The sequence below is a fragment of the Miniopterus natalensis genome, chromosome 5, assembly GCF_054644295.1.
Source record: "Miniopterus natalensis isolate mMinNat1 chromosome 5, mMinNat1.hap1, whole genome shotgun sequence".
NCBI classification, from domain to species: domain Eukaryota; kingdom Metazoa; phylum Chordata; class Mammalia; order Chiroptera; family Miniopteridae; genus Miniopterus; species Miniopterus natalensis.
The window spans coordinates 55,383,054-55,409,401 of NC_142085.1; the positions used below are offsets into that span (position 1 = coordinate 55,383,054).

The window sequence follows — 26,348 nt, forward strand, 5'->3', positions numbered from 1 at the left end:
ACCACAGCAGAGCAGAATACAAATCAAAGGAAATCTAGGGCCATTAAAGAGGTGCTCACTGATGAATCTAGAAAGTGCTGGCCTTAGGTAAGCTCTCATCCATGCCGCCACTCATCCATATCTCACTAACATTAAAACAGTAAAATCAGTCTTAGTGACTAGGACAGAAGCTGCCATGATTGGCAAATCTGGTGTGAAAGAACAGCCTGGAAAAAATATGTAATTGTCATTGACTTTATAGACAAGTCTAAGTATGGCCATTTTCCTACCCTGTCTTACTTGTGTATCCCTTGTGCTTGGCAGGGGACAGACGTCTCAGCAAACAGGAACTTGGGGATGTAGGCGGGTAATGTCAGAAAGCATTCTGAGCAGGTAGAGTGATGGCGAAGTGTGGTGGTGTGGCTACAAAATCAATCTCTGCCCTGCTCAGTTCAGAAAATAAAAAATTACTGGCAAAAGTGGTCTTTTTGTTTGTTTTTTTAAACTTATATCATGAAATGTATAGTCTAATCTGGAAAGGGATGGCTAGAAAAAGTCTGGGCCCACAGGCACCCACCAAATAAGAGAGCCAGTAAACACTAAATTGAGTATTTATTTAAATGACGTTAATTACAGTCTTGCCTCGTGCATGTCCTCTTTCCACCTTCAGAAAGGCTTCTGGAACTTCAGAAAAAGGAAAGGTTTTTTCAATAACTGGTTGAATCTGTAAAACACAATAAGAGGTTGACTGGTGGATAAGAAAACCAACATCCATCAAGACAGGTGGTGTCTGTAATTAGTTTCTTCACTTAGACCAGGAGTGGGGAACCTTTCTCTGTCAAGGGCCATTTGGGTATTTATAACATCATTCACAGGCCATACAAATTATCAACTTTAAAACTGGCTATGAAAAAAGCTCCTAGATTTATTGGGTTTTGGGTCCCGCCTGCGGTTGCCTTGGCAGGGCCAGACCAAATGATTTTGGGGTTATATATGGCCCACGGGCCAGACATTCCCCACCCCTCAGACCCAGGCTCTCTCAGGTCTGTCCTGTGCGTCTGGCTTAGGAGCTCTCTGCCAGGCTGTGACTGCGGTGACTGCTGCCCCTGCTCCTGTCTGCTGCTCTCTATAAGGTGGCCCAGCTCCACCATCGCTCAATCTAACTTCTGCTTTATGGTGGTCATGTCACTCTCCTAGTCAAAAATCTTCAACAGCTCCCAAGTCCACATTCAGAGGCCACCACCCTCCCAACCTCAGCCCTCATATGCAGTCTCCACGCTTCACCAACATGGTCTGCTTGTCACTATCTTGACGTGGTGTGTTTGTGCCTCTCTTCTGTGTGTTCTACCACCCTCCCTGCCCAGGTCTCATACCACCCTTCCTGACCTCTCAGTTGGCAGAGTTCTCTCTGAACTGCTACAGGACCCATGTGGCCCTCTTCATGGACTGCTTGTTACATCTGAGTACACGTCTCACCTACCCTGTTGTGTATGGTAAATACCAAAGAGGGAATCCCAAGAGTCTTGCTGTATGTATCCCTGTGGCCCCTTCACAGGCAGTGCACTGAATGAGGACAGATTTTATTTTAATTTGTTAACTGTTTGGCATATCTACTTGACCAGAGCTTAGAGTACCTGTGGTATAGGCCACCTCTTCTGTATCATCCACAACACCCAGAACAATGCTAGGCATGTGGCAGGAGCTTAATAAATATCACTTATAATCAATGACCAAGGAGGCAAGAATATACAATGGGGTAAAGACAATCTCTTCAATAAATGGTATTGGGAAAACTGGACAGATAATACAAAAAAATGAAACTACACCATCTTTTTACACCATATACAAGAATAAATTCAAAATGGATTAAAGATTTAAATGTAAGACCAGAAACCATAAAACTCCTAGAAAAAAACATAAGCAATAAACTGTTTCACATCACTCTTAGCAATATTTTTTTGGATACATTTCCTTGGGTAAGGGAAGCAAAAGAAAAAAATAAGCACATGGGCTTACACCAAACTAAAAGGATTTTGCACAGCAAAAAACCCCCAACAAAACAAAAAGACAACCTACTGAATGTGAGAAGGTATTCACCAATGATACATCTGATAAGGGGTTAATATCCAAAATATATAAGGGAACTCATACAACTTAATACCAAAAAAACACACCAAACACTCCAATTAAAAAATGGGTAGATGACCCCAAAACAAATTTCTCCAAAGAGGACATAAAGATGGCCAACAGACATATGAAAACATGCTTGATGTCACTAATCACCAGAGAAATGGGAATTAAAACCAGTGAGATATCACCTCACACTTTTCAGAATGGCTATCATCAATAAATCAAAAAACAACAAGTGTTGGTAAGGAATAAAGGGAACCCCAGTGCACTCTTGGTGGGAATGCAGATTGGTGCAGCCATTGTAGAAAGCAGTATGGAGTTTCCTCAAAAAATTAAAAATAGAACTACCATATGACCCAGCAATTCTACTTCTGGGTATTTAGCTGAAGAAAACCGGAATACTAATATGAGAAGATATGTACCCCTATGTTCATTGCAGCATTATTTACAAGATACAGAAGCAACCTAAGTATTCATCAATAGACGACTGGCTAAAGAAGATATGGTACATCTATACAACGGGATATTATACAACCATTAAAAAGAATGCAATCTTGCCATTTGTGATAACATGGACGGTTATTGAGGGATTATGCTAAGTTAAATAAATCAGAGACAAATACCATACGATTTCACTTACGTGTAGAATCTAAAAACAAATGAACAAATGAAACATTAACAAACTCATAGATACGAGAACAAAACTGATGGTCACCAGATGGGAGAGGAGCTGGGAAGCTGGGTGAAAAGGAGAAGGGATTAAGATGTACAAATTGCCAGTTATAAAAAAAGTCACAAGGATGTAAAGTACAGCACAGTTAATATAGTCAATAATAACTGTGTAGTAACTATGTATGATGTCAGATGGGTACTGGAAATATCAGGGTGATCACTTTATAAGTTATATAAATTTCTAATCACTATGTTGTATACCTGAGGCTAATATAATATTGTATGTCAACTATAATTGAAAAATAAAAAATATTTTTAAAATATTTTTTAAAAGAATACAGAAAAATAAATTTTGCTAAACAGCGAAGCAGCTGGTCAGAATTTATAGGAAAGCCACACCAGCCAGTTCGTAAATGCCTGGATACTTTTACCATACTGTTCATTAGTACTGCCAAACACCTTCTGAAACTAGGTCCCAGTTAGCACCCACTCCCCATGCTGAATTCTTCCCTTTCAAAGCTTTAAGCAAAATCAGTAATTGACACCTCCAGTAGCTCCACAGGCAGGGCTAAGTTGTCAAAAGGCATAAGCCAATGTGTGTTTTCTGACACTTCCTTTTACAAGGAAAGAAGAGTTCTGTAGTATTCAGATGCACCTGATATACTATGTTTATTTCACAGCTCAGCCACCAGAAGAGTATCTCAGACTCCAAATGTTCCCTTCTCCAAAGAGTTGAAAATTCTTTTGTACCCACAAATCACAATAAGCTCGTTATAAAATTAACAGCTGACACGTGTTGTCTTCACTGTGACAGGTGCTCTTCTAAGTGCTCTATATCGTTTACCTCATTTAATCCCTATAACCACCTTATGAGGTAGGTACTATTCCCATTTTACAGATGAAAAAATTAAGGCACAGAGTTAAGTAGGTTGCCCATCACATAGCTGCCAAGTGATAAGGCAGAATTCAATCTGCTACCAGAGTCGATGCTCTCACTATTACTCACTGAGCCTTTCATACATCATTAGCTGCTTTTTACATCTCCTCCTACAATCTTAAGGCTGGGAAAGGTAGTCAAGGATTATAACAATTTACTACAGCCTGCATCTTGGCTGGCCTGTCTTGTGCTAAGAAACCATACCAGCTGAGGACCTGGTCCCTAAGCCCTGTGTCCAGGCCACCAAGAGGGCAGATGTGCGGTACATATGCCACTCCTCCTATCTGTACCTATGGAGGACATCCCGGATTAGTAATTATGGTCCTCCCAGCAAAAAGATCTCAGAGTCTTCCTCAACACTGCAGCCACTAGGAACAGACCTGAACCGGCTTGTTAGATGAAACCTATTTGCCTTCTCTGATAAAGAATGGACTGCATTAACCTTGTGTCCTGCATGTCCCACATGAAACCTCCCGAACCTCCCACTCCCTTTTTTAAAAAAAGATTTTTAAATTGATATTTGGAGAGAGAAGAAGGGAGAGGGAGAGAGAGAGAGACATCGATGTGAGAGAGAAACATCAATCAGCTGCCTCCTGCATGCCCTCCACTGGAGATCAAGCCCACAACCCAGCCATGTGCCTGACAGGGATCGAACCGGCAACCTGTTGGTGCATGGGATGATGCCCAACCAAATGATCCACACCAGCCAGGGCCCAGCACGCTCTTTAAAGCTCCTGGGACACTGTTTTTTGGATGCTGATTACCTGAAAAGGAATCACCTGAATGCGTGCTTATTTAGTTATTTTACTCCTCATCCGAGGATATATTTTTTCATTGCTTTACAGAGAGAGAGGGGGGCGGGGGGAGAGAGAGAGAGCAGGGAAACATCCATGTGTACACACTGATTGGTTGCCTCCGGCACGTGCCCCAACCAGGCCAAACCTGCAACCAAGGTGCGTGCTCTTCGCCAAAATTGAACCCAAGACCCTTCAGTCCGCAGGCCGATGCTCTAAGCACTGAGCCACGCCAGCTAGGGCAATGAATGCATACTTAAAATGCAGAGAGTCCTTGGCCTCCTGTTAGAACTAAATCAGAATCTCTAGGGATGAGGTGGAGACAATACATTTTAAATAAGCTTCCCAGGTGAGTTTTCTGCACACTAGTGTGGGAATCACTGCATCCTTTTGCTCTATCCTTAGGGTCCCTGACTCATATCATACACATATTTATTCATTCCACAAAGATTGACTGTGCCCATTCTAGGCTCTAATCCAAAGTAGGTACACAAAACAGGCACCTGAGAGAGAAATCAAGAAACAAAGGAGGCAATAATATCAACTTGTCATTGAGCACTGGACACCAGTCACAAAACCAATGCAGCTGTAGTGGTACCAGAGGTCACAAAGGAAGCCTGACTCCACCTGCTCCATCCAGCATGAACTGCCTTGGCTCATCCAGCTCTGCTCACTTTAGACTCTGACGGGAGACCTGGGTTGGAACTGATGACACAGCAGCCTGCAGTGACTACACACTTCAATTGGGCTGGTCAGGCCTATTGTGGTGAATAACCCCAGAAGGCTGACTGTGGCATAATGAGTCTTTCAGCTCTTCCCACAAGTGACAATGAAAAAAGGGCTCTCGATTAACAGGCAGGCAAATGCCAATGTTGGCTGAATACGTGATAGCAAACGGAGATTACCTGGATAATGAGGCAGTGTCTACGCACAGCCTCCCGTCAGAACTACACTGCTCCTTTGTTAGGGACAAAGGGATCAGAGTGAAAACCAGAGGGGAAAGAAAGGTGACTCGCAGTGAGTGGGGACATTTATGTGATGACACTGCTATAGTCCGTCCAGCACAGGAAGCCGTTATAAAGTGTGTGGGCTCAACACCACACTCCCCGCTACTCATGGGGCCACAGCTGACCAGGAGACAGACGCCAGGCAGCAGCACTCATTCCAGTCTTGGCCCCAAACTCGAGGTCTCCTGATTGCATCTCCTTACCTTCCTTACACAGAGGCTGGAGAAAGCCAGGCCCCAGGGTTTGGCACTTGTTGCCTGAAATCCCTTCTATGAGGAGACAGGGACAGTGGGAACCTCAACCTCCCATGTGGCCCAGGCATACTGATGCTTACCAGCCTCTGGGCAAGCCTCCTGGCCTCAGAGGCAAAACCCTCTCTGCCTCTTGAGGGGAAGAGGAAAGAAAAGTCTGTTCACCATGAAAGCACAGGCAAGCTGGTGGAGCAAGGACATCATGTAGACAGGCATGGCAGAGGGCGGGGAGGTTTCTGCTCAATCCCCATTTTCCCAGTGAGAACTACAGAACAGCAGCACTTAAAAGGCACCCAAGTACTAAGCAAACCTATCTGATAGATTGGGAAGCAGAACCGCAAGTGGTTAAATGCTGAGTGCAAGGTCAGAGCAGTCAGCACAGGAGCCACAGTTAGGGTCCAGGACTCCTGATTTCAGGACTGCATGCAAGAATGTAGTGTGAGGAGGGAAGCTCGAGTCACAGTCTACCCACCTCCTCACAGGCCCTTGCCTTAGCCTCCACTGGACATGGAAACCTCAGATCTCACAGGGGGTAGGGCATGAGGAGAGACAGATGAGTGACAGACACCAAGGGAGACCTAAGCGCTCCTGGCATGAGTCCAAGTCCACACTCCTGTGGACAGACACCGGGGACCCAGGACAGGGGCAACAGGACCACAGTTCCAGCCTCTTGAACAGGTATGGCTCTAAGATAGGTTTAATATTTCCAGGGTCAGGGTAAAGGGGAATGAGGGGACTTAAACTAAGGAGATATAAAAGAAGCCAACTTTGTTTGAATTCGTTATTTCTGGAACTTCCTGCCCTAGATAGAAAACATTAAGGTGGAAATAGGTGGTAGGATGGGGTGGGGGGGTGGGATGAGGATACTCTCCAAGGGAGTAACTGTGCCCATTTTGGACAGTATCCAGGACTTGTCCCTAGGTCCCCTGAAAAAAGGCACTCATTCCTGCCAGATGTGAAGAGCAATTCCGCCTACATTTCCCCACAGAAAGAATCTCAGTTTCTTCAGAAATGTCTGCGGCATCAAGGCTTGAGATCCATGAGCTAGCTGCCATATCTGGCAAGATAACCCTCCTCTAGTGGTCCTAGGATTCAATCCCTGATCACTGCATTCTTCCTATGGAGAAAAAAATCCAGTTGCAAATAAGGAGCCTACAGTTTTGGAATGTAATTCATTGCCCAAACTAGGGCCTGGCCATCCCAACAGGGGTCTGGGAAATTGCCTAACTCAGAACTTAGTACATTATTCTCTAAAGCTGTACTTTCCAATATAGTAACCTCTAGTCAATGTAGCTATCTAAATTTAAATTAATCAAAAGTAAATAAAATGAAAAATCCAGTCCCTCAGTTGGCCAGTGGCTACCATACTGCACAGTGTAGACAGAGAACATTTCCATTGCTGCAGGGAGCTCATAGGTAACTCAGCATGGCCAGTACATCTCTCCACACCCTCCTGGGGGAAACAGAGTGCTAGTGGGCCCTCAGTAAATGTTCTGAATTATATTCAAGTTAGTACACAGGAACTATTCTGATGCTGGCTAAAATAAAGACATAAACAGAGCTATCTACATCATCACTCAACCAAGAAGCTTGGCTGGTCACATAGGATCTTTGATAGACCTGATGACATTAAAGGGTCTTCAAAGGTCTTTAATAATTACATGAGGAATGTGTACAAAGAAACATACTCAAAAAGATGAAAGGGTACAAAGAAAAATCTCCTTCCCATCCTTGATCCCCAGCCATCTAGTTCCCCTCCCCTCCTCAAGGGCAACCAATATTTCAAGTTTCTTTCATATCTTTTGAGTTATTTTGTGTTTGTGGAGGCCAGAGTAACAGCCCCAAAACCTGTGAATGTGATAACTTACTTTGCAAAAGAGTCTCTGCAGATGAGATTAAGTTCAGGATCTTGAGATGGGAGAACCGACGAGTGGGTCCAACATAATCATAGGGTCATTATAAGGGGGAGACTGAAGGATTAGTCATAGAAAGAGATGATAATGGAAGCAAAGGTTAAAGTGATGTAAGGCCACAAACGAAGGAATACAGGCAGCCTCTAGAGAAGCTGGAGAAGGCAAGGAAACAGACCCTTCCCACCACCTGCCTCCAAAGGAGCACAGTCCTGCAAACCCATTTTGGACTCTGACCTCCACAGCTAAAATAATAAGTGTTGTTTAAAGCCACAACACTTACGGTAATTTGTTACAGCATCAATAGGAAACTAATACATGCATATAAAGGCAAATATGTATAAATATTTTTCCTAAAAAGGCACAGTCATTTTTATTGGTGGCTGACTGTGGTCTAAAGACTGCCTCACTACCTCCTCTCAGTCTTAAGAGACACTGAGAGATTCATGAAGAGGATGTTGTAGATAGAATTCAAACTCCACCTATCTAATGTTTGGGTGCCTAAGCAAGCAGAAAACAGTGAAGGTCCTGTGAGAAATTTATTTTTTAACTATTATTGCCCCAATCTTTAAAGGCAGCAAAGCATGGTAGAAGGAACTGTCCCAGAGGTCATGAGACCTGGGCCCTGCCTAGCTCTGTGACCTTGAACTTCTTAGGGCTTTGGTCTCTCCAAATGTGACACAGTGGCAGGATGGAGGGTGGAGGGAGGTGAGGACAGTAAACTAGATATGGGCTAGGTTTTCCTGATTTTAATCTTTGCGTATGCTAGCCAATGACATATGTTTGGCACAAATATAATATTTGCTATGGCCCTCCCATTTCCTACAAAAATGTTTGCTAAACAGTATAAAAATAGGGAATAGTTATTGTGCTTAGCAGAAAATGACAATAAACTGTAGGCACGATTTCAGTAGCAGTCCATTATACTCACTGTGCTAATTATAAGTCATTCTCTGTATTAGCTTATTATACACAGAACATCTTTGGAATACCCAAGAAACTGGTAACGGTGGTCGTGTCCGACATGGGAATCACAGTGACTGGGGGACAGGAGGCAAAGGAAGATTTCTTGAAATTACTTTTCCTACCTTTTAAATTTTAAACCTTATAAATATGTATCTATTTAAAAACTTAAAGTATTTTAAAAGAGTAGGCTCTTTTGGTTCATGGCTTCACAGTGTGAAGCTCCTCTATCAGATACCTGTGAATTAGGCATTAAGCGCTCAGCCAAAGCTTGAACAATTTCAATGCCTCATCCATTTTAACAATCGTTACTAACCACACGGTATGTAAGTAGACCTAGTATGTAATCCTTTCCGATTTCCAAGTGTAGGCAGTCAATGACCTATCACACCCACAAAGAAGCAGGATGTACGACAAGACAGCTGACTTCATTATGGCATCCAATGTCACATATCAACTTCCACTGTCCCAGAGCCCTTCACTGTCAGAATTACTCCCAAGCCCAAATAACCCTGGTCACGAGAAGGCCAAAAAAACATTTCTTCACTCCCTCTCATCTGAGGATACTTCAAGGGCATCTTTGTTTCTATCATGTCCTTTTTTAGCCATTCCACCATTATCTGCCAAATTTGATAGGTACATATACACAAGTCACCTCTCTTCTCTGTTTCATAAACAGTAATTTCCAGGTAGAGAGAAAGAGACAGTGTTTTGAATACAAAGCAGCAGTGGTAAGCAAGTGGACAATTTGGAGTAGCTATCAGGGCAAGCACAGTTGTATGGTGGCCCTCTACAGGACAGGGACCTCTAACAAGGGGGCTTCAACAACATGAGTACTGTGCAGATCTATGGGCCAAATTATCTGATGATTGTTTAGTCCCATCTTCCAAGAAATAAAATAAGCATCCCAAGGGATGTGGGAAGAACCCTGCAAAGAAGCACTCACACAGTCAATATAAGGCTGAGCTTCTGTCCACTCAGAAGTCCAAGAAAAGGCATGTAACTTTGGAATAAAAAAATTTGGGAAACAGCAGGTCTTTACTATCATATATTTCCTTGGTTGTATTAGAATAAAAAAAAAACAAAAAACACTAAATGTGCAAAAACCAGTCAGAAGTTCCTAAAAACATTCCATTCAAAAACTGAAAAACTGAAATGGAAAGACGAAATGGGCCAGCAAGGGGCAGGTGCCAGCACAAGCAAGCCCATTGCAAAGTGTTTTTTGCAAGTAGCTTAGCATGGATCATGTGGTGGTAATGTTGGCCCTGCTCCAATCCCATTCACTGCCCACTGTAAAATGACAAGGAAAAGATAACCTAAGTTGAAGCCCCAGATCAGTCTAAGCACTAAGAATACAGCTGAACGGTGGAGAAGGAAAAGCACGGGACTGGGAGTCCGGAAGTCTGAGTTCTGGTCCCATCTTTGCAAATGAGCATGTCCCATTATTTCTTTGAGCCAGCTTTGTCATCTGTAAAAGGAGAATGATTTTATCTATGCCCTCATGCAACCCTCTAGGGTGTATAAGGTTCTCTATCCTATAATTCCATATAATCTCTCAATAAAGCCATAAATATCAGTACCAAAATATGAGTTTGCCTCTGGGTCATCCTCCAGAGATGGAATAGCAGGGCCATTAAGAACATGTAAGAACCCAAATATACAGGCAGTACCTGAGGAGCCTTTCAACTCTCAGCAGCTCTGAAAGGCCTTTTGATACCCCAAAAGATATGACCAGACTACAAGCAGCAGTCCTTCGCCACAATGCCCACTGCAGGACAGACACAGAGTCAGAAAACCAACCAGTTATCCCCACAAAGTCTCTATCTGTTCTCACCCATTTCCTGCCCATTAACCCTCTCAGGCATACCATTTATTGGCCCTCAATTTTCTTACACGAGCCAGGGAACAGGAGGCCGGGGCACCTGACTTCCATTACAGTTCTTTTGGGGTTTAGATTCCACAGTGTTTGGTTTCCTTATCTGCCTGGAAATCTGCTTGCCTCCAGAAGCAGTTCCACTATAAACTCATGAGCGTGCCCCCACCTCCATGCAGACTGCCCTCATGGTGCCATCTTTTCAGGACCATCACCAAAATATTAGCAGCCCAGTTACAGATCCCAGCTCTGCTAACCACTAACCCACTGTCCTCGGGAAAATCATATAACCTCTCTGGGCCTGCCTCTTCATCTATAAACCAAGAGCATTAGACTAGCTGGTGTAAGCTTTTGCAGATGTACTAGTCTATGTCTGTGATTCCCCTGGAGATAGAATCAAAACCACAGCACCTAAACTTGGCCATGTGAGGCAGCACGTATGCTGGTCGAGCCTACCTCTGCAGAGTTCCCACTGACTGGGCTTGGTGGGCAGGTCACTGAAATTACAAGGAACACTAGCAACAAAATAGGCTGCACATACCTTTCCCTCATCCACCAGTTTTGCAATGTCATCCAGATATAGACCACTGGCCATGAAAAAGGCCCAGCGATAATGAACTCCTTGCCAGAAATGCTAAGAAGAAAAAAAAGAAAAAAAGACATGTCAAATATAGGAAAGGGTAAAATCTGACTAAATGCAGATTTAGAGAAAAGTGTTTTCTGGATAACTAAGACAGACAAACTGACTTCCCATTTCATGCTGCCACAGTGAGCTATATGCCCAGCGCCTTAGCACAGTGGCTGACAGACAGTGGGTGCTCCATGAATGTTCAGTAAGTGAATGAACAAAGAAATATCCCTGTGAACTCAGGCTTCTTCACCAACTTGTGACTGGCAAGCAAGTAAGTACAAGAAAGTTCTCCTGAAAGTGACAGTCTAGCTGGTCTTACACACTCAACTTTTCCCCATGAGAAACTAGGGCTGAGACCTCTAGGCCTTCTCTACTAAGGTTTGAGTAAGGCTCAGAGGCACCAGAAAAGAGCTTTTTACCTTATTCAAGAATTCTTTGGGAGTATAAGGCACCAAAATATAATCTAAAAAGAAATCCAATCATTTTTTTTCTGGCTCTGAAAGTAATAAGAGTTTTAAAGGCAAAACAAAGTTACAGTTTTTTATGCATCATGGCTGGGTCTTCCGTATAGTTACAGCAAGTCCCAAGCCACCTAATTTATTACGGGACAAAACATCCCCAGGTGAAGATAAGCAAAAATCTTATACCAAGAGGGTTTATGACCACTCTACTGCCAAATTTCCTTTGAATTGTTATTATTTATTATTATTAGGCCATGATCAAAATAATAAGTGAGCGGAGAGTCTCCACAATACCTCAACAACCTGCCCAACTACACTTCACCAGATGTGAACTATCCAGAGGCTGCCTCCCTCCCCACACTTGCCCACAACTGCTGTGGAGCAGCTCAGGCTCTCCCGGAGCCTGCCCTCACGATCCCTCAGCGCGATACCATGCAGGAAGCTGGCAAGTGTAATGGAACTCCCCTGCTACTCGAGCTCAGGTACGTAATAGCTGTGTTATTTAGGTCAAGCTACTTTCAGCCTGTTTCCTGGCCTACAGAATGGTGACACCACCACCTAGCGCACAGGATCGTTGGAAGGATTATATGAGAATGTACGTTGAATGCCTGATTCATAAAAAGTATACAATAAGTATTTATCATGTGCTAAAAGTAAAGCTCATTGAGGGAAGATTAAGGCAGTATCAAATCAGAGTTTAATACTATAGAAATAAAGATAGAACCAAGCTGTTGTATAGGCAGAGCTTCCCAGTGGGTGTGCCAGGAATGGCATACTGGCTTGGTCAACTGACCCTACAGTTTATTGTCTAACCTGGAACAATTTTAAGAGTTAATGGAGTCACCATTAATAATTATCCCAAGACCACAGATGCAAACAGAACCAAGCTTACCCCAGAACAGGTGTGATGAGACATGCACTCCTGTCAGCCCTTGTGGGAGCAAGGCTGAACCTGGGCTGGCAGAGTCTCCAGATAGTTTGCTCCTGACCAACAGCAGCCTCAATATTCTCTTCAAATACTACCATTTTCTATGTGTTTTAGAGCATGAAAGAGGTTCGGAAACACTGGTCTAGGTAACTAACTTTAAAAAGGAAAGCAAAAAAATACAGTTTGAAGCACTGAGGTTATCCCAAGTTTACAGGGGGCCTAGTTAATTACAATCACAGAAGACCTGCTCATGTACTTCCTGCTAAGGTCTGGCCTTATAGACCACGATTAAAACATTCTGGTAATTGTTTAGAATTTTAAAGAAGGAACAATAATAGTCACCACTGCCCTGTCTATAATTCTTTACAGCGGGTTGCCCTGTAAAGTGAAACTTTTGGTCTGCAACAGCAGAATTTTTACATTCTGCTCTAAGGCATCTGTGTGTTTTTTCCAGGCCATTACAGGAGAGAGTAAACCAAAGCAGGCAGGAGAGCCTGGAGCATTACAATGAGGCTTTAACTGTGCACATTCTCAGAAAGACATCAGAAACTACTTAAAAGGTTTTCACATGAGATTACTACTATCATCTTTCAAGCAGGGGGAAAGAGAAAATGAAGAGAGCTTTGCCTGTTTTACGCTCAGAGGACAGCTCTGAAGGTTAAATTGTAAGTGGTCTCACTGGTACAAACTGTAAAATCTTATAGAAAACTTAAACTTATATTTTAAAGCTCTTGGAAAGCCTGGGTTTTGTGAAAAGGGAAAGATGAGAAAAAGGACAGTTATGATTCGTTTCTCTCACAACGCACCCTGTGGACACTGTTTCTGGCTGTGTCTGAATCAAATGAAAATGAAGACCCTGGAGCACTGTGCTGGGTGTTTACCTCTATTACCCACACGCGGTTCCTAAGAATTGAGGACTGTTCTCTTCTACCACAACTCTTCTTTACTACCTCTAAGTATTTAGTTAGTACACAAAATTCGAGAGACCAAGGTCCTAAATTTCACTCCCCAAAAGGTCCCAAATGAATTTCTAGGAAAAAAAGTTAAGATAATTATCTAGCCAGTCATCTCACAAACATGGGTCAGTGGTGGAGGGCTCAACACAGTGAGCCACAACCTTTTACTGTAAAGGAACCTTCTACAGCCTTTTTCCTGGATCTAACGTGTTTTGTCTGATTAATGAAATAGAATTTATCTTCATTTTTATATCACTTATTCCAACTTAACACTAATTCAGATTTTAAACCAATGATCTATTACTACCAACAGTGTATAACAATGGAATTATGTTTGGCTCTATCATCATTGTGAGGACAGCAGGCTATCATGTTAAGTAGAGAGCAGTCTCTCAAGCTATCAGTTCTGTAACCAAGGCTGATCTACGCATCTCCAAGGCCCACCACACGCTGGATGTGTTCAGGTGGGGGACAGAGCTCCTTACAGCCCTGGTAACAGTGGCCCTGTTAACAGGCTGACTGATCAAGCCTCAGAAACTCCCAGAATGCCATCAATAGCTAGTTTCTGATCCACATGGGATATGCAGTGTTAGGACAAGTTAATATAATTCCAGAAAAGGCCTGATGGTTCTCTTAGTCTTTGTAGCCTCACTGAAGTAAGAATACAATTTCCTTCAGGTTTTTGAAATTCAAACATTGCTCATGGACTTCTAAAGGTCTGAAAGCCCCAGCTGGGAATCAATGGCATATCACAATCCTATGAACATAAAAACAGCCAACTGCACCTGGTCTTAATAAAGTTTTCACCTTCCCATACAAGAGACTGTATGTGTTGAGACTGGTGAAGACAGATGCCATCGGGAACAGGCAAGAAAGTAGAAGGTATATCAGATGGTAATAATTAATAAAGGCTAACATTGATCAGGGGCTTTTTATTGTGCCAAGTCCTTCACATGTATTATCTCATTAAATCCTTACAACATGAAGTAAGGCAGATATCCTATTAGCCCCATTTTACAGGTGAAGGCATCAAGGTTTAGTGACATTGACTTGCAAGGGGTCACACAGCTACTAAGTGGAGGTCAGACTCTGAACCCAGTCAGTGTGTGACTCCAGAACCCATGCTCGTAGCCACAGTGCTGTGCTGCCTCCAAGATGAAAGAAACCGAAGAGGTGGGAATCAACTTCCAGAAGCATTAGCACCTGCTTGCTCTCACCAACCAGGACTCTAATCCTACCTTTAATGTCTTAGAACCCATGGTGACGCCTGTCTGCAACATGCCATCCGCTATACCCAACCGGTCCATGTTCAGGAGAAAAGGAGTCACCAAAGTCACATATGTGGCTCCTGACCATTTCTTGAGTAAATTCAGAGCCCATGTTTCAGTGGATCCGCCCACATTATCAAGGATAAAATCAAACCTGGAGAGGAAGAATGAAATTGAAACACCCTTATCAGTCTTTGCCCAGAACGCCAATCCTTCACTCCCACCACCAGTTAGCCATGGGGTCTCTTTCAGGGACAGCTCACAAACCAAGCATGCAGCAGAGGAGAGGCCGCTTTGACAAAGGAGAAAGGGCCATACCCATTCACGGACTCTCTGGCTTTTCTCCAAGATAAGTCAAATGTGACTGATTTTGCTGTTGTTATAAAACCATATTTTCTAATACTTTAAGAAAGACTTAAACAATTGGTTGTTAACAGAGGGTGACTTTAGCTCCCAGGGGACATATTAGGCAATGTCTAGAGACGTTTTTAATTGTCACAACTGTGGAAGGTGGTGAGAAGAGGCTACTAGCATCTAGAGGCCAGGGATGATGATAAACACCCTACAGTGCACAGAACAGCCCCTCACAACAAAAAATTATCCAGCCCCAAAAGCCAATAGATGAAAAACTAAGGTTGCCAAAGTTGAGAAACCCCAACTCAAGCTTTATAGAAAACTGCAAAGCTATGCATCCCATACAAGTCAAAGTATTTTTTAGTGCACAGAAATACTGGAATGCCTAGTATGTAAGGTTTTCACCCACAAGAACTATTTGCTTTTAATCCCTCTAGATTCAGAACTGCTTATAGAAGCATGCTCTTCACTTGGAACGTTCTATTTTTTGTTTGTTTCATGTATAGCATCAGGACAATGTATAAAGAGAAATCAACAGCCTGCTCTCAGTCTTCAATTCTGCTCTAACATGCCCAGAAAATCCAGTCATAATGGAATCCACAGGCACTGACAGATATTCAACTTCTTAAGTCTAGTCTAACTACATTCTACTTAAAGGGGATAAAACCCAATGAAGCTTTTAAATACTTGTGAAAATAAAACAAAGATCTATTTAGAGAATGTATGCTTAAAAATTAAGCAAGTTGACAGATAAATTCCTTTTTGGTAAATCCATTTTCTCTTCTAAATTCATCTGGATGAAGTCAAACAGCAGAACTTCTAAACCCAGCTTTGACCACCTTTGTGGATCTTGAGTCTTTCCTGGGTCTAAACTAAAGAAGGGCAGATAGAAATGGAAGGCTATGAGTGCAGGAGAATGACCTTACTTTCTTTTCATTAGAAAGGATTAAAAAATATGAATTTAAGTTTCTAAAGTTTCCGCTTTTAATTTTCTTCCTTCCCAAATTTTAAATAAACAAAAATGATGATACTTATTTTAAATAAAACTTAAGGGCAGCCTGGTATCACAGAATAGGCACCACTTGAAAAAGAAGTCAGGAGACTAGGTTGTAGATGTAGTTCTCCCACCCACGATTAAGTGACCTTGAGCATGCAAAACTTACACACCCTCTACACCTATTTTCTCAACCATAACATGACAGAGTTGTACTGAAGAATTTCAAAGCCCTTTCCTGCTATAAGAGTCTAAGATTCTTATAGTGATTTAGAAGGGGGAACAAGTTTATTCTAGGTGGATTCAGAGGCCAAACTCCAGGTAGAGGTTATAAAGATCAATGTTAACTAAAGCTGTAAAAAAAAAAAAAAAAAGTAATGGCCTGCATTTGTAAGCTGGTGAGGTCCCCCTACTTAAAAGGAGTAGCACCAGAGATGTGGAGGAGCAAACTGTAGCACAGCTGTGGTGGGCTAGTATGAGCGTGCTACAGCTTTCCATTTGTAAGGTTCTCTGTCCTCTGGTGACACATTCCAGATGTGTATAAACATAGGGTAGGTAGAGGGGAATGGGTTGACCTTGGCCTCAGTCTCACACTGCTATTCCTAGAGGCAGCAGATCAATGTTGCGCTCTTACAGGGATGTTTCTCTCTCCCTTCATCTCTCTAAAAATCAATAAAATAATTTTTTAAAAAGCAGTTAGCTTTCCAAACACTCCTAGGTTATGCTCTCAGCTTCAGCTTTGTATTGGCCAGATGAAGACCAGATTAATAAGCACACCCTCTATTTCTGCCTGGGCCACAGTTGGGATGAATACAGCCTGGGAGAATGCCTGAACCTACTCCTGTTTGGTACATTAGGCCAAACCACAGCCTGGCATGTAGAGACACTGAGAACATTCACAGTGCTCCATCATCAATATTTATGCTGCCTTTGTTTCTGTGAAGCCCCTATTAAGCCAAAACACTAAAAGCATGTTTAGTGCTAATCATAAATTTTCATGCACTGCTCTAAGTTCTTCCTGTGGTGACAGATGCCATCAAAAGAAACATACTTCCAATTTTGCCTTCAGACCTGTTACAAACCAACAATAAAAGTTAACTGAAAATATCTTCCTCAGTACCTATCTCACTGTGTTACTGTGCTATATTAACATCTGGAATTAAAACAGAAACCAACATTTAGGGTTTCTAATGACATGGAGTGTTTTCATAGGTTCTTCTCTAAAATTCCAACATGATCATAAGGCCACTAAACCATTTCAGGCTTGCATTATCAACTGTCCCTGTTCTGACCTCCCCAATGTGAACACTGTTTTAATACATACGGTTTTAAAGATTTCAACTTTTCTTCCACATTTCCAGATTTGTAATCAATTACATCATCTGCCCCAAGCTTCTTTACCAGTTCACTGGCATCCTGAGAGCAAACTGCTGTCACATGAGCATCCCATGCTTTCATTACCTGCCAAAAAAAGGGAGGGAGGGGGAAAGTAGAAAACTGACTGTGCTTTTAAAAATAGTTGGCACCACATGTACATATATCAGCCTGATCTCTAGAGAACTCTAAGTGCTTCATCTTAGCAAGAACTACAGGAAGCCATCTGTCAGAGACTAGTAAAAATGATTCAACTTTTGTTCACTTAGAAATTCCAAGAAATAGATCTCATTTGCCCTGGACGAGACAGCCAGTCACCTATTATTATGAAGTTCTAACCAATCCAATCAGAGAAGGACTTGATGTTTCACCAGTATCAGCAAAGACAGGAGTTGATAGCCTCAAGTTTAGTACTTTTAAGGTTGACAAAAGTAAATGGCAAAAAATAATAAAATACAATAAAATAAAAATGTCCTCAGAAAATGACAATTTAAAATATATTCAGAACATAAAAAAGCAATATTTCTTCATTTGCATCTCCGATAAGTGTTAGTACAGTCTTGAGTCAGACAGCTGTATCACAGCAATTAGTTCTCAGTACTAGATAATAAATGATATAGTGCTTTTAAAAAGAAGTGAAGAAAATAGGGCCATTTTATTTTTAAACATGGATTATCTTTAAAATAAAAAGACCTAAATATATAGTTCCCAAGATATAAAATGCAGATGCCTTATATTTTTAAAACAGTAAGGAATGCCCTGACTGGTGTGGCTAAGTTGACTGAGCATCATCCTGAGCACCAAAAGCATCATGCCAGCTTGATTCCCGTCAGCGCACATGCCTGGGTTGTGGGCTTGATCCCCGCTAGGAGGCATGAAGGAGGCAGCCAATTAATTTTTCCTTCTCACATCAATGTTTCTCTCCCTCTCTCTCTAAAAATAAAAAAATAAAAATCTTGAAAAAGTAGTAATAAGGAATAATTAGACTTAAATTTAAAAAGAACTAAATTATTCAGGATTAAGTATCCAAAAAGCATCCTGCTCCAAAATTGCCATAATTCTTTTTTATAATGACAATTTCACAGAATTAAAAGGGAGGCATTATCAGCCTAATTTGAGAATAGTTACTTGAAGTTCACCAATACATTTTTGTACTGATAGTTATAGTTCATAAGAGATCAGCTGTTTTTTCCATTCTGACGACTATTGATTCCCTGAGCTTTCTAATATAAGTTGCAAAGGTTCACTAGAATATAAGAGATCGTGTTTTGTTCATGACTGAATCCCTACTCCATGGCATACACAGGTGCTAAACAAATATCTGTTAAATACAAAAAAATGAATAAAGAATTTAAAAACCATTCATAATCTATCTAATCTCTCACTTTTATTTTTTTATTTTCATTTTTTTAAGATTTTAGAGGAACACAAATAGTCACACCATAGCATTTTCTAATCGTGCATTAAAAAGGAGTGAATTAAAAGGAAGTCAAAGTGTGCATCTCCTAGGAGTACTCTCCCCTCTTCCCCAATTCAGTGAGCGGATGATAGGAACTCCGGCACTATACACAATGGAATACTACTCAGCCATAAAAAAGACAATATTACCATTTGTAACAACATGCATTGATCTTGAGGGTATTATGCTAAGTGAAATAAGTCAGACCAAAAAAGGACAAAAAATGTATTATTTCATTCACATGTGAAGTATAAAACAAAAAAGAAACAAAACAAAAACAAATTCATAGATAGGGACAATAGAATAGTGATTACCAGAGGGGAAGGAGAGAGAGTGAAATGGGTATATGGCGATGGATAGAAACTAGATTTTTGGTGGTGAGCAAACTGTAGTGTATATAGATATTGAATTATAATGCTGTACACATGAAGTTTAAAAAGGGTTATTAACCAGTTATCTCAAAAAACCAAAAACAATAATAAAACACCTTTGTTGGATTAAATAGCTAACATTTATAAAGTGCTACCATATAGGATGTTTTAAACTATCATCATCATCATGTCTTATTATTATTAATGTATTACTTCTACTACAAGCAGCCCTGGAACAGCATGTATAAATCGCTTTTCAAAATTAAAAGAAAAAAAATTGTTTACCTGTATGGAAAAAGTACCAACTCCGCCTGAAGCACCCAAGATTAAAACACTGCAATTCAAAAGAAACTACAATTAATGAAAATATTAAGCCAATATAACTGAATAAACAAGATATTTTCAACATGCAATTGGTTCAAAGATAAACAATCTCAAAAGCAAAGTCACTCAAATTCCCAAGATTCTATTACACAAGGATTTTTATTTTAAATTCACCAATAAGCTATACATGCTTAGAGACATTCTATGAACTCTTTACCAAGAAACCAAATACCAAAGTACCAATAATTTGTATTTTTCAAGAGGCTCAGGAGGTTCTTGGTAACATCTGTCTCACAATTTTTCTAAGTTAACATTACCACAGCTTCCTCTTTAAGAGAGCGCTCTGGGATCCTTTTTAGTGTTAGAGCAATTCAGTTGCTCTCTAAGAAAAATCACATTCCTGACCACATTCCTGCCAAAGTGGAATAAACATCTTTTGTTCAGACATGTCTCATCAAGCTCACCGACTTTCATAAATGGAAATCAATCTTAGCCTCAATTTGGCTTCCTATTAAAGCAGATGAATCTGTCCTATCAGCACAAACATTCTTGTGTTCCAGGTTTTTATCATGTTTGATTACTGTAGCCCTTCTGCAACTTTGTACCAAGGGTGTACATTGGGAAGTTTATGGATGAGTGGGGGGGGGGGGGGAATAAGGGTATGAACCCTCTGAAATTGTGAACGGACTGAAATAATACACAAAATTTGGTGTGAGTATGCATAGTGCATTGGGGTGGAGAGGGATCCAGACTTATTATCAGTTCCCCAAAGAAATGTGTGACCCAAAAGAGAATCTCACTATTCAAGAATCACTGCTTTATATACTCTTAGTAAATTTTATTTTTGTTAAGCCAGGGCTCCAGTGAATCACCTTCCTTAGACTGAATAGTTTCAGATCCCCAGAAAATTGTTTGTACTGAACTGCACTTTGGTGTTATGCTAGCAATATAGGCTGAGGGACATTTAGTGACAATTTGACATTGGATACATTAGCTAAGGAGATACCGTTAAGAAAATTCTTCATGAGAATTCTGAGTGCCTACAGAAAAACATTTTTCTGAAGATTAAGTGGTAGGAGTAGCTGGACTTCTATTTGTCACTACAAAGTGTGTAACTGCTAGTTGTGGGTCCCTCTTTGGCTTGGCTGCTAGAAAGCACAGAGAATAAATATTTCCACCTGTCTCTAGCAAGTATACCAGAACTTGGAACATGTATTCTGTCTACAATCCTAACACTAGTTTCATTTTAGTTTTTTCTCTCTTACTCAAATCATAGAAGGCTGGTTGTCACTCCTTAGATCTTAAAAGTTACTAGTAAAGTTTCTGAGCCGGCTGTTCCCTTTGAAATTAATACCATTAAATGAAATTTTAAGTCTCCTTCTAAATTTGTTCCTTCTAGAAGAGTTACATTAATTTCACAAAATTATAAATAGAAGAAACTTTAAAGATCCACTCCTCTAAAACCCTTCATTCACACATTTAGTTGCTTTAGTATTTCCTAAATGAAAGGAAATAGCATTAAAACTGCCTCACTTATACATCCAAAGATTAATTCATCCACCTTTACCCTCTTACTGTGGCTCATTCTTATAGAAAGGTAACTAGTCAAACTCTCATTTAAGCTCTTCACAGCCTAATTATCTCAACTCTGACCCCTCTCAGTATTTCCTGACCAGAACTCTCAGCCACCCTGGCCCCCTCACTTCTTGCCCCCAAGTCCCATGGACACTGACCCATTCATCAGGCTCTCAAATGCCTTCACTATCTGCTAAGGTCTCCCTTCCTCTGAAGGCTCAAGTCCCAGTTTTCCTGCACAATACCCCTGAGACAGTCCAAAGACTATACCCATGCCACTGCATTTGGCATTTGTCACATTGTTAATTTTCATTCATTCGCTTGTTTCCCAAGCTATTCTGCAAGGCTTTGAGGACAGAGACCTCACAGTATGCCCAGCACTGGGGATACCACCCTGAATGCAGCAGATACTGGGGAGTAGGGGATGGGGGAATTGAGCAGAAAAGAAAAAAAAAGAGAGGAAAAACTCATAGACACTGTGGTGATTGCAGGGTGGAGAAAGGTGGAGGGAGATAGAGGAGGGTATAGGTGGGAGAAATGGTGATGGACAGAGACTTGACTTGGAATGGTGAACACATAATACAGTGTACAGAAAACAAAATCTAAATCAGCATTATATCCTACAATTAAGGCAACAATTGCTATTACCCAAATGAAGAAATCACCTGGCTATTTGAAAGACTGCATTAAAGTTTTTTCCAGTAAAGAAAAGGGCTTTAAATAATTTATAATTCTCTCTCTGAGAATGCTGGATTTAAGATGATGCCAAATATAATGGCTGCCTAAGGATCCAATTGCCAGACACCTCTCTGACCTCATTATTGACAGTTCATCACTTCCCTATAACTCTTGATCCAAAGCAGGCCCATTCCTCCAAATAAAAAAGCAAAAATAAGTTTCTCAGCAGTGCTTGGCCGAAGAGGGAGAGCAGCAATAGCAGCTCCAGTTCCTGATGTTGCCACTTGATGGTGCCCTAGTGTAAAACAGGCAAGGAGCAAGCCTACCGAAGTGCTACATACCATTAGTCAGCTGGTAAAGAAGCCCTGGGGACACAACATTCTCTGGTCCTGCAAACTCCATGTTTTGTGCAGGTTCAACCAGGGCCCATACTTTATTTCAAAGAAAGTCCCACAAAGGGACAGCAGGCAAAATAAATTTTCAAGCCAGCACTAAGTCAGTTGGTTCTCTACAGTTTGAAGTCCTGTGGCTGAACTAACTTATTCTTGTACTCTTCAAAGCACTTTCACTACAAAGGGAAAACACTGCTGTGCTTACCCCCAGCTGCCCTTCACTTATGTGCTATAGAGGGAATACTTTCTACCTAGTTGCTATGATGGTTACAATATATACTCAAACCTCATTAAGTAGAAGCCTGTTATAGTAAAGAAAGGTGTGCTGTATTGCTTATTGGTTTATATAGAGCAACTGCCCAGGAAATACAATTTGCAAAAAGCACTATGATTAAAAATTGCTAAGATTTTTTTATCGCATTTCTCTCTTACATCCTAAATCCACATATAGAGCTTCTTTTGAAGTCATTGGGCATTACAATGTGGCAGATATATAAAATATGGTCAAAAGTATGAATAATTATTACACTGCTTATGAATTCTTAAACCCTAAGAATTAATTAATTAATTCTTAATTAATTATATAATTAATTACATAAATCTAATTTTATGTAATTTCTACCCAATCTCTGAATTCTCCCTAAAATATGTTAAGGCACTAAAGCAATGCTGGCTTTTTTTTTCCTGAGTCACTTTTTATTTAGTGCTTGGGCCCCTAAGTCCTCTACAATCACGTTTTTCAGTATTATAATCCTATATGAGGCAAGGGTATCAACACCCTAATTGCCTTACAAATAAAAAATATATGAAATATACTAAAAAATAGCAAGAATTCCAGAAGTAGGGGATCATCTTTCAAATTTCTATATTCTGGCTTAGCCCCTGAAATCTCTGAATGCCAGAGCTAGGCACCTAGAAACCTGGGTTCTAGTTCCAACTCTTTCACTAACTTAGTATCTAGGCCTCAGCTTCATCACCTGTGAAATGATGATCATGAAGGTATACTCTAGGAATTAATGACAAAGAATTGGCATTTTCAACCTAATTTAGGCTTATGTTTAGTTTCTCTGCCTTTCTCACATAGAAGTAAGTGACTTGCACAATTCCCCTCAGACCACATACTTGTGGTGGGGGAAACAGCCACATTGTAAGAGCAGAGTGCCCTTTACTAAGTCCTAATGGCTCAGAAATAAAGATGATTTAAATATGTCCAAATCTTCCCTCAGTAAAAACAAATGGTCTTTAAAAAATACGGATGCTGCTGAAAATGTAGAATCTCATTTTCCAGTTTCACACACTCCTTTTGCATCTGGGGGGAAATGAGTGAAAGATAGCCAAATACATCATAATATGCCGAGTTTACTCCCTGAAGTGAGTGAGAAACTTAATGAAAGTGAAATACAGCTGCAAAACAAATCAACTGAACATGACCAAGGCAGCCTGGACTTGTGTATCCTTCTTTTATGCCTCAGTAATTCATGTAGACATTCCTCAAGTTATAGAAGAGTTCACGTGTGAATTAGTTGTTTGGAACTTTAAACACATTTTCCCATGAAAACAAAGCTATTTATACACCTTGGCAAGGTGCCCGGGGTAGCCATTTAAAAAGGTTTAGTTAACCCATAATGGACCAGGAACCTCATGCACAGTAGAACAATGATTCTGTGGGAAATGCATTCAGAATTTCAGCCCAGGGTACTGGGAACACATCTCCCCAAATGGGACAGGCAGTGAGAACTGGTTCTTTCAATCTGGTGCAGGACAGAGGGAATGAAGAGAGACAGAGGGCAGGATCATTTAGGATGGCAACAGTAGGGTGAATGAGAGAGAGAAGTAGTGTGGTGAGAGAAGGATTTACCATGGAGCTGACAGGGTTCAGGACATTCGACCTCAAAATATGGCACCTTGGCATAATGAATAGTTTAAGCTGAAGGAATTTCCCCCCCGAGGTATCTCCCATGTATACATGAGGTATGCATGCTAATAAACTTCTACTTGTTTTTCTCTTTTAAATCTTTTTACAGGGTTCCCAGCAGAAAACACGGAAAGGTAGAGTGAAAATTACTTTTCCGCCCATATTAAGCACAATCAGTTAAAAGTTCTGTCTCTTTCCACTCTTATACTCCATTATACTTGTCCTCTTCTCAGGTGACACTAACTAAATTTGGCTGAAGGAAAGTTGATTTAAAAGTACATTTGCACCCAGCCAGTGTTGCTCAGTGGTTGAGTCTTGACCTCTGCATCAAGAGGTCATTGGTTCAATTCCCGGTCAGGGCACATGCCTGGATTGTGGGCTCCATCCCTAGCAGGGGATATGCAGGAGGCAGCTGATCGATGATAGACACTTCTCTTTCACTGATGTTTCTATCTCTCTCTCCCTTCTCCCTCTTCCCTCCTCTCTAAAATGCAATTTTTAAAAACGTATTTTAAAAAAACATACATTTGTTTTGGGTTTAGTGGGAAATACTGATGTATTTATTGTAATTTCTGAATAGAGCTGTTATAGGCTGTCCTGGTATAAGGATGATGAGAGGGTTCAGAACAGGCCCCCCAAGAAGTGACACTTTGGCATGTGGATTATTTCAAGCTGAAGGCAGTCGAGACTCTGTGGGCTTAAGAGAAATTTTTATCTCCCCCTTAAAGAGCTTAAATTAGGGATCTTGCCTATAGTAAGTGTTATCACAAGAAATAACTTTTTATGACATATCTGTAAGGCACAGTAAACTTCTTACTAAATATCTGAATGACCTTCCTCCCCTCTGAAGCCCCAAGGCACTTTACCTCATCCTTAGCTCAGAATGCCATGTATACCTCATTTTAACTGTCTCTGAACCTATCATGTATATATCTGACTCTCTCATATATGTGGGGTTCCCATACATATTTATATAATTAAACTTGCTTATTTTCTTGTTAATCTGTCTCATGTTGATTTGATGAGTAGATCAGCCAGCAGAACCTAGAACGGTAGAGGAAAGTCTCTTCCTCCCCCACATGGCTTCCAGGAACATTCCTACTTCCCACTAATATGTCCACACAAATATATTGCTGGGGCTCCTCTCAGGACCCAAAACTTAAGCTTCATTGGCTCTGTAGGGTAGGGAAAATATCTTTTTGCTCTACCATTTGAAGTTCTTGCCTAGGGCCCCTGTAACAAATGACAACACAATAAGGCATCATTAAATGTTATTATGATAAGACTGAGTACCATTGTACCTTGCACTGGATTATGAGAGCAATGAAGTAAAAACACGGTTAAACAAGGTATAACAGAACCAGAGATGTACAGAACCAGAAGCCAGTCTGTAGAAAATTCTTGCAATTAAAAGACTTGTAAAAACTTACAATACACTACTGATAAAGTTAATTCATATATGAGGACCCACAAAATGATGCTGCCCCAGTGGCCCAGCCCACATCACAACTTAGTCAGCTATGACTCCCGTGAGAACAGCTGCAGTTGAATGGCAAGGCTGGAAACTAATTATAGAGCATTGAAAAGTAAATGACTTCTAAACTCCACAAGACAGTTACCCTGCCACCTAGAAAATTCATCTCTAAAATACAAATTGCCAGGAAAAAGTTTTCTACTAATTCCTTTAACTGAGTCCTCTTGGAGCTCCTGGAGAACAGGTCCAGGAGTAGAGGCCACATTCGTTTGCATCACACTGGACAGGCCAGCACCTCCACTCTCCCTCTCCTCCTCTTCCCAACCCCACAATTTCTTGGAACAAGTAAAATGCGGGGGTTTCTTTCTCCTTCCCATTAACCCTCTAACCATACAACCTAGTCAAATATAAATGAAAACCCAAAGTCCAAAGGGGTGGTGGGAGTGGAGGGGGGCAAAACGGGTGGGGTGAAAAACAAGCAGGTGAAGGCATCTGACAGAAGGAAGCTGTTATTATTACCGATATAAGCACACTGGGGGAAGAGGGGTAAATCCAGTGTTTTTAAGTTTGAGCCTAATTCTATAAATAGAATTAATCAGATACCTAATTTACCCTTACTTGACAAAATGTTACTGTCATAAAGCCTGATCTCAAAAAGGAAACAATGAATAGCATTCC

The 26,348-nt window shown here is 41.0% G+C and overlaps 1 protein-coding gene across 2 annotated transcripts in view; it reads right to left on the reverse strand.

Annotated features, from left to right (window-relative positions):
• Positions 1–572: 572 nt before the first annotated feature.
• Positions 573–26,348, reverse strand: part of RTN4IP1 (reticulon 4 interacting protein 1) — a 37,242-nt gene continuing 11,466 nt past the window's right edge. Inside the window, exons 5-9 of one of the 2 annotated variants that reach the window (XM_016217517.2) lie at positions 19,598–19,646; positions 17,433–17,569; positions 14,731–14,914; positions 11,058–11,150; positions 573–703 (exon numbers count right to left, since the gene is read on the reverse strand). In XM_016217517.2, coding sequence (XP_016073003.2) covers positions 596–703; positions 11,058–11,150; positions 14,731–14,914; positions 17,433–17,569; positions 19,598–19,646 — 571 coding nt within the window. In that variant the 3' untranslated portion in view covers positions 573–595. The remainder of the gene's footprint in view (positions 704–11,057; positions 11,151–14,730; positions 14,915–17,432; positions 17,570–19,597; positions 19,647–26,348) is intronic. The other variant, XM_016217518.2, reaches the window with a different exon arrangement.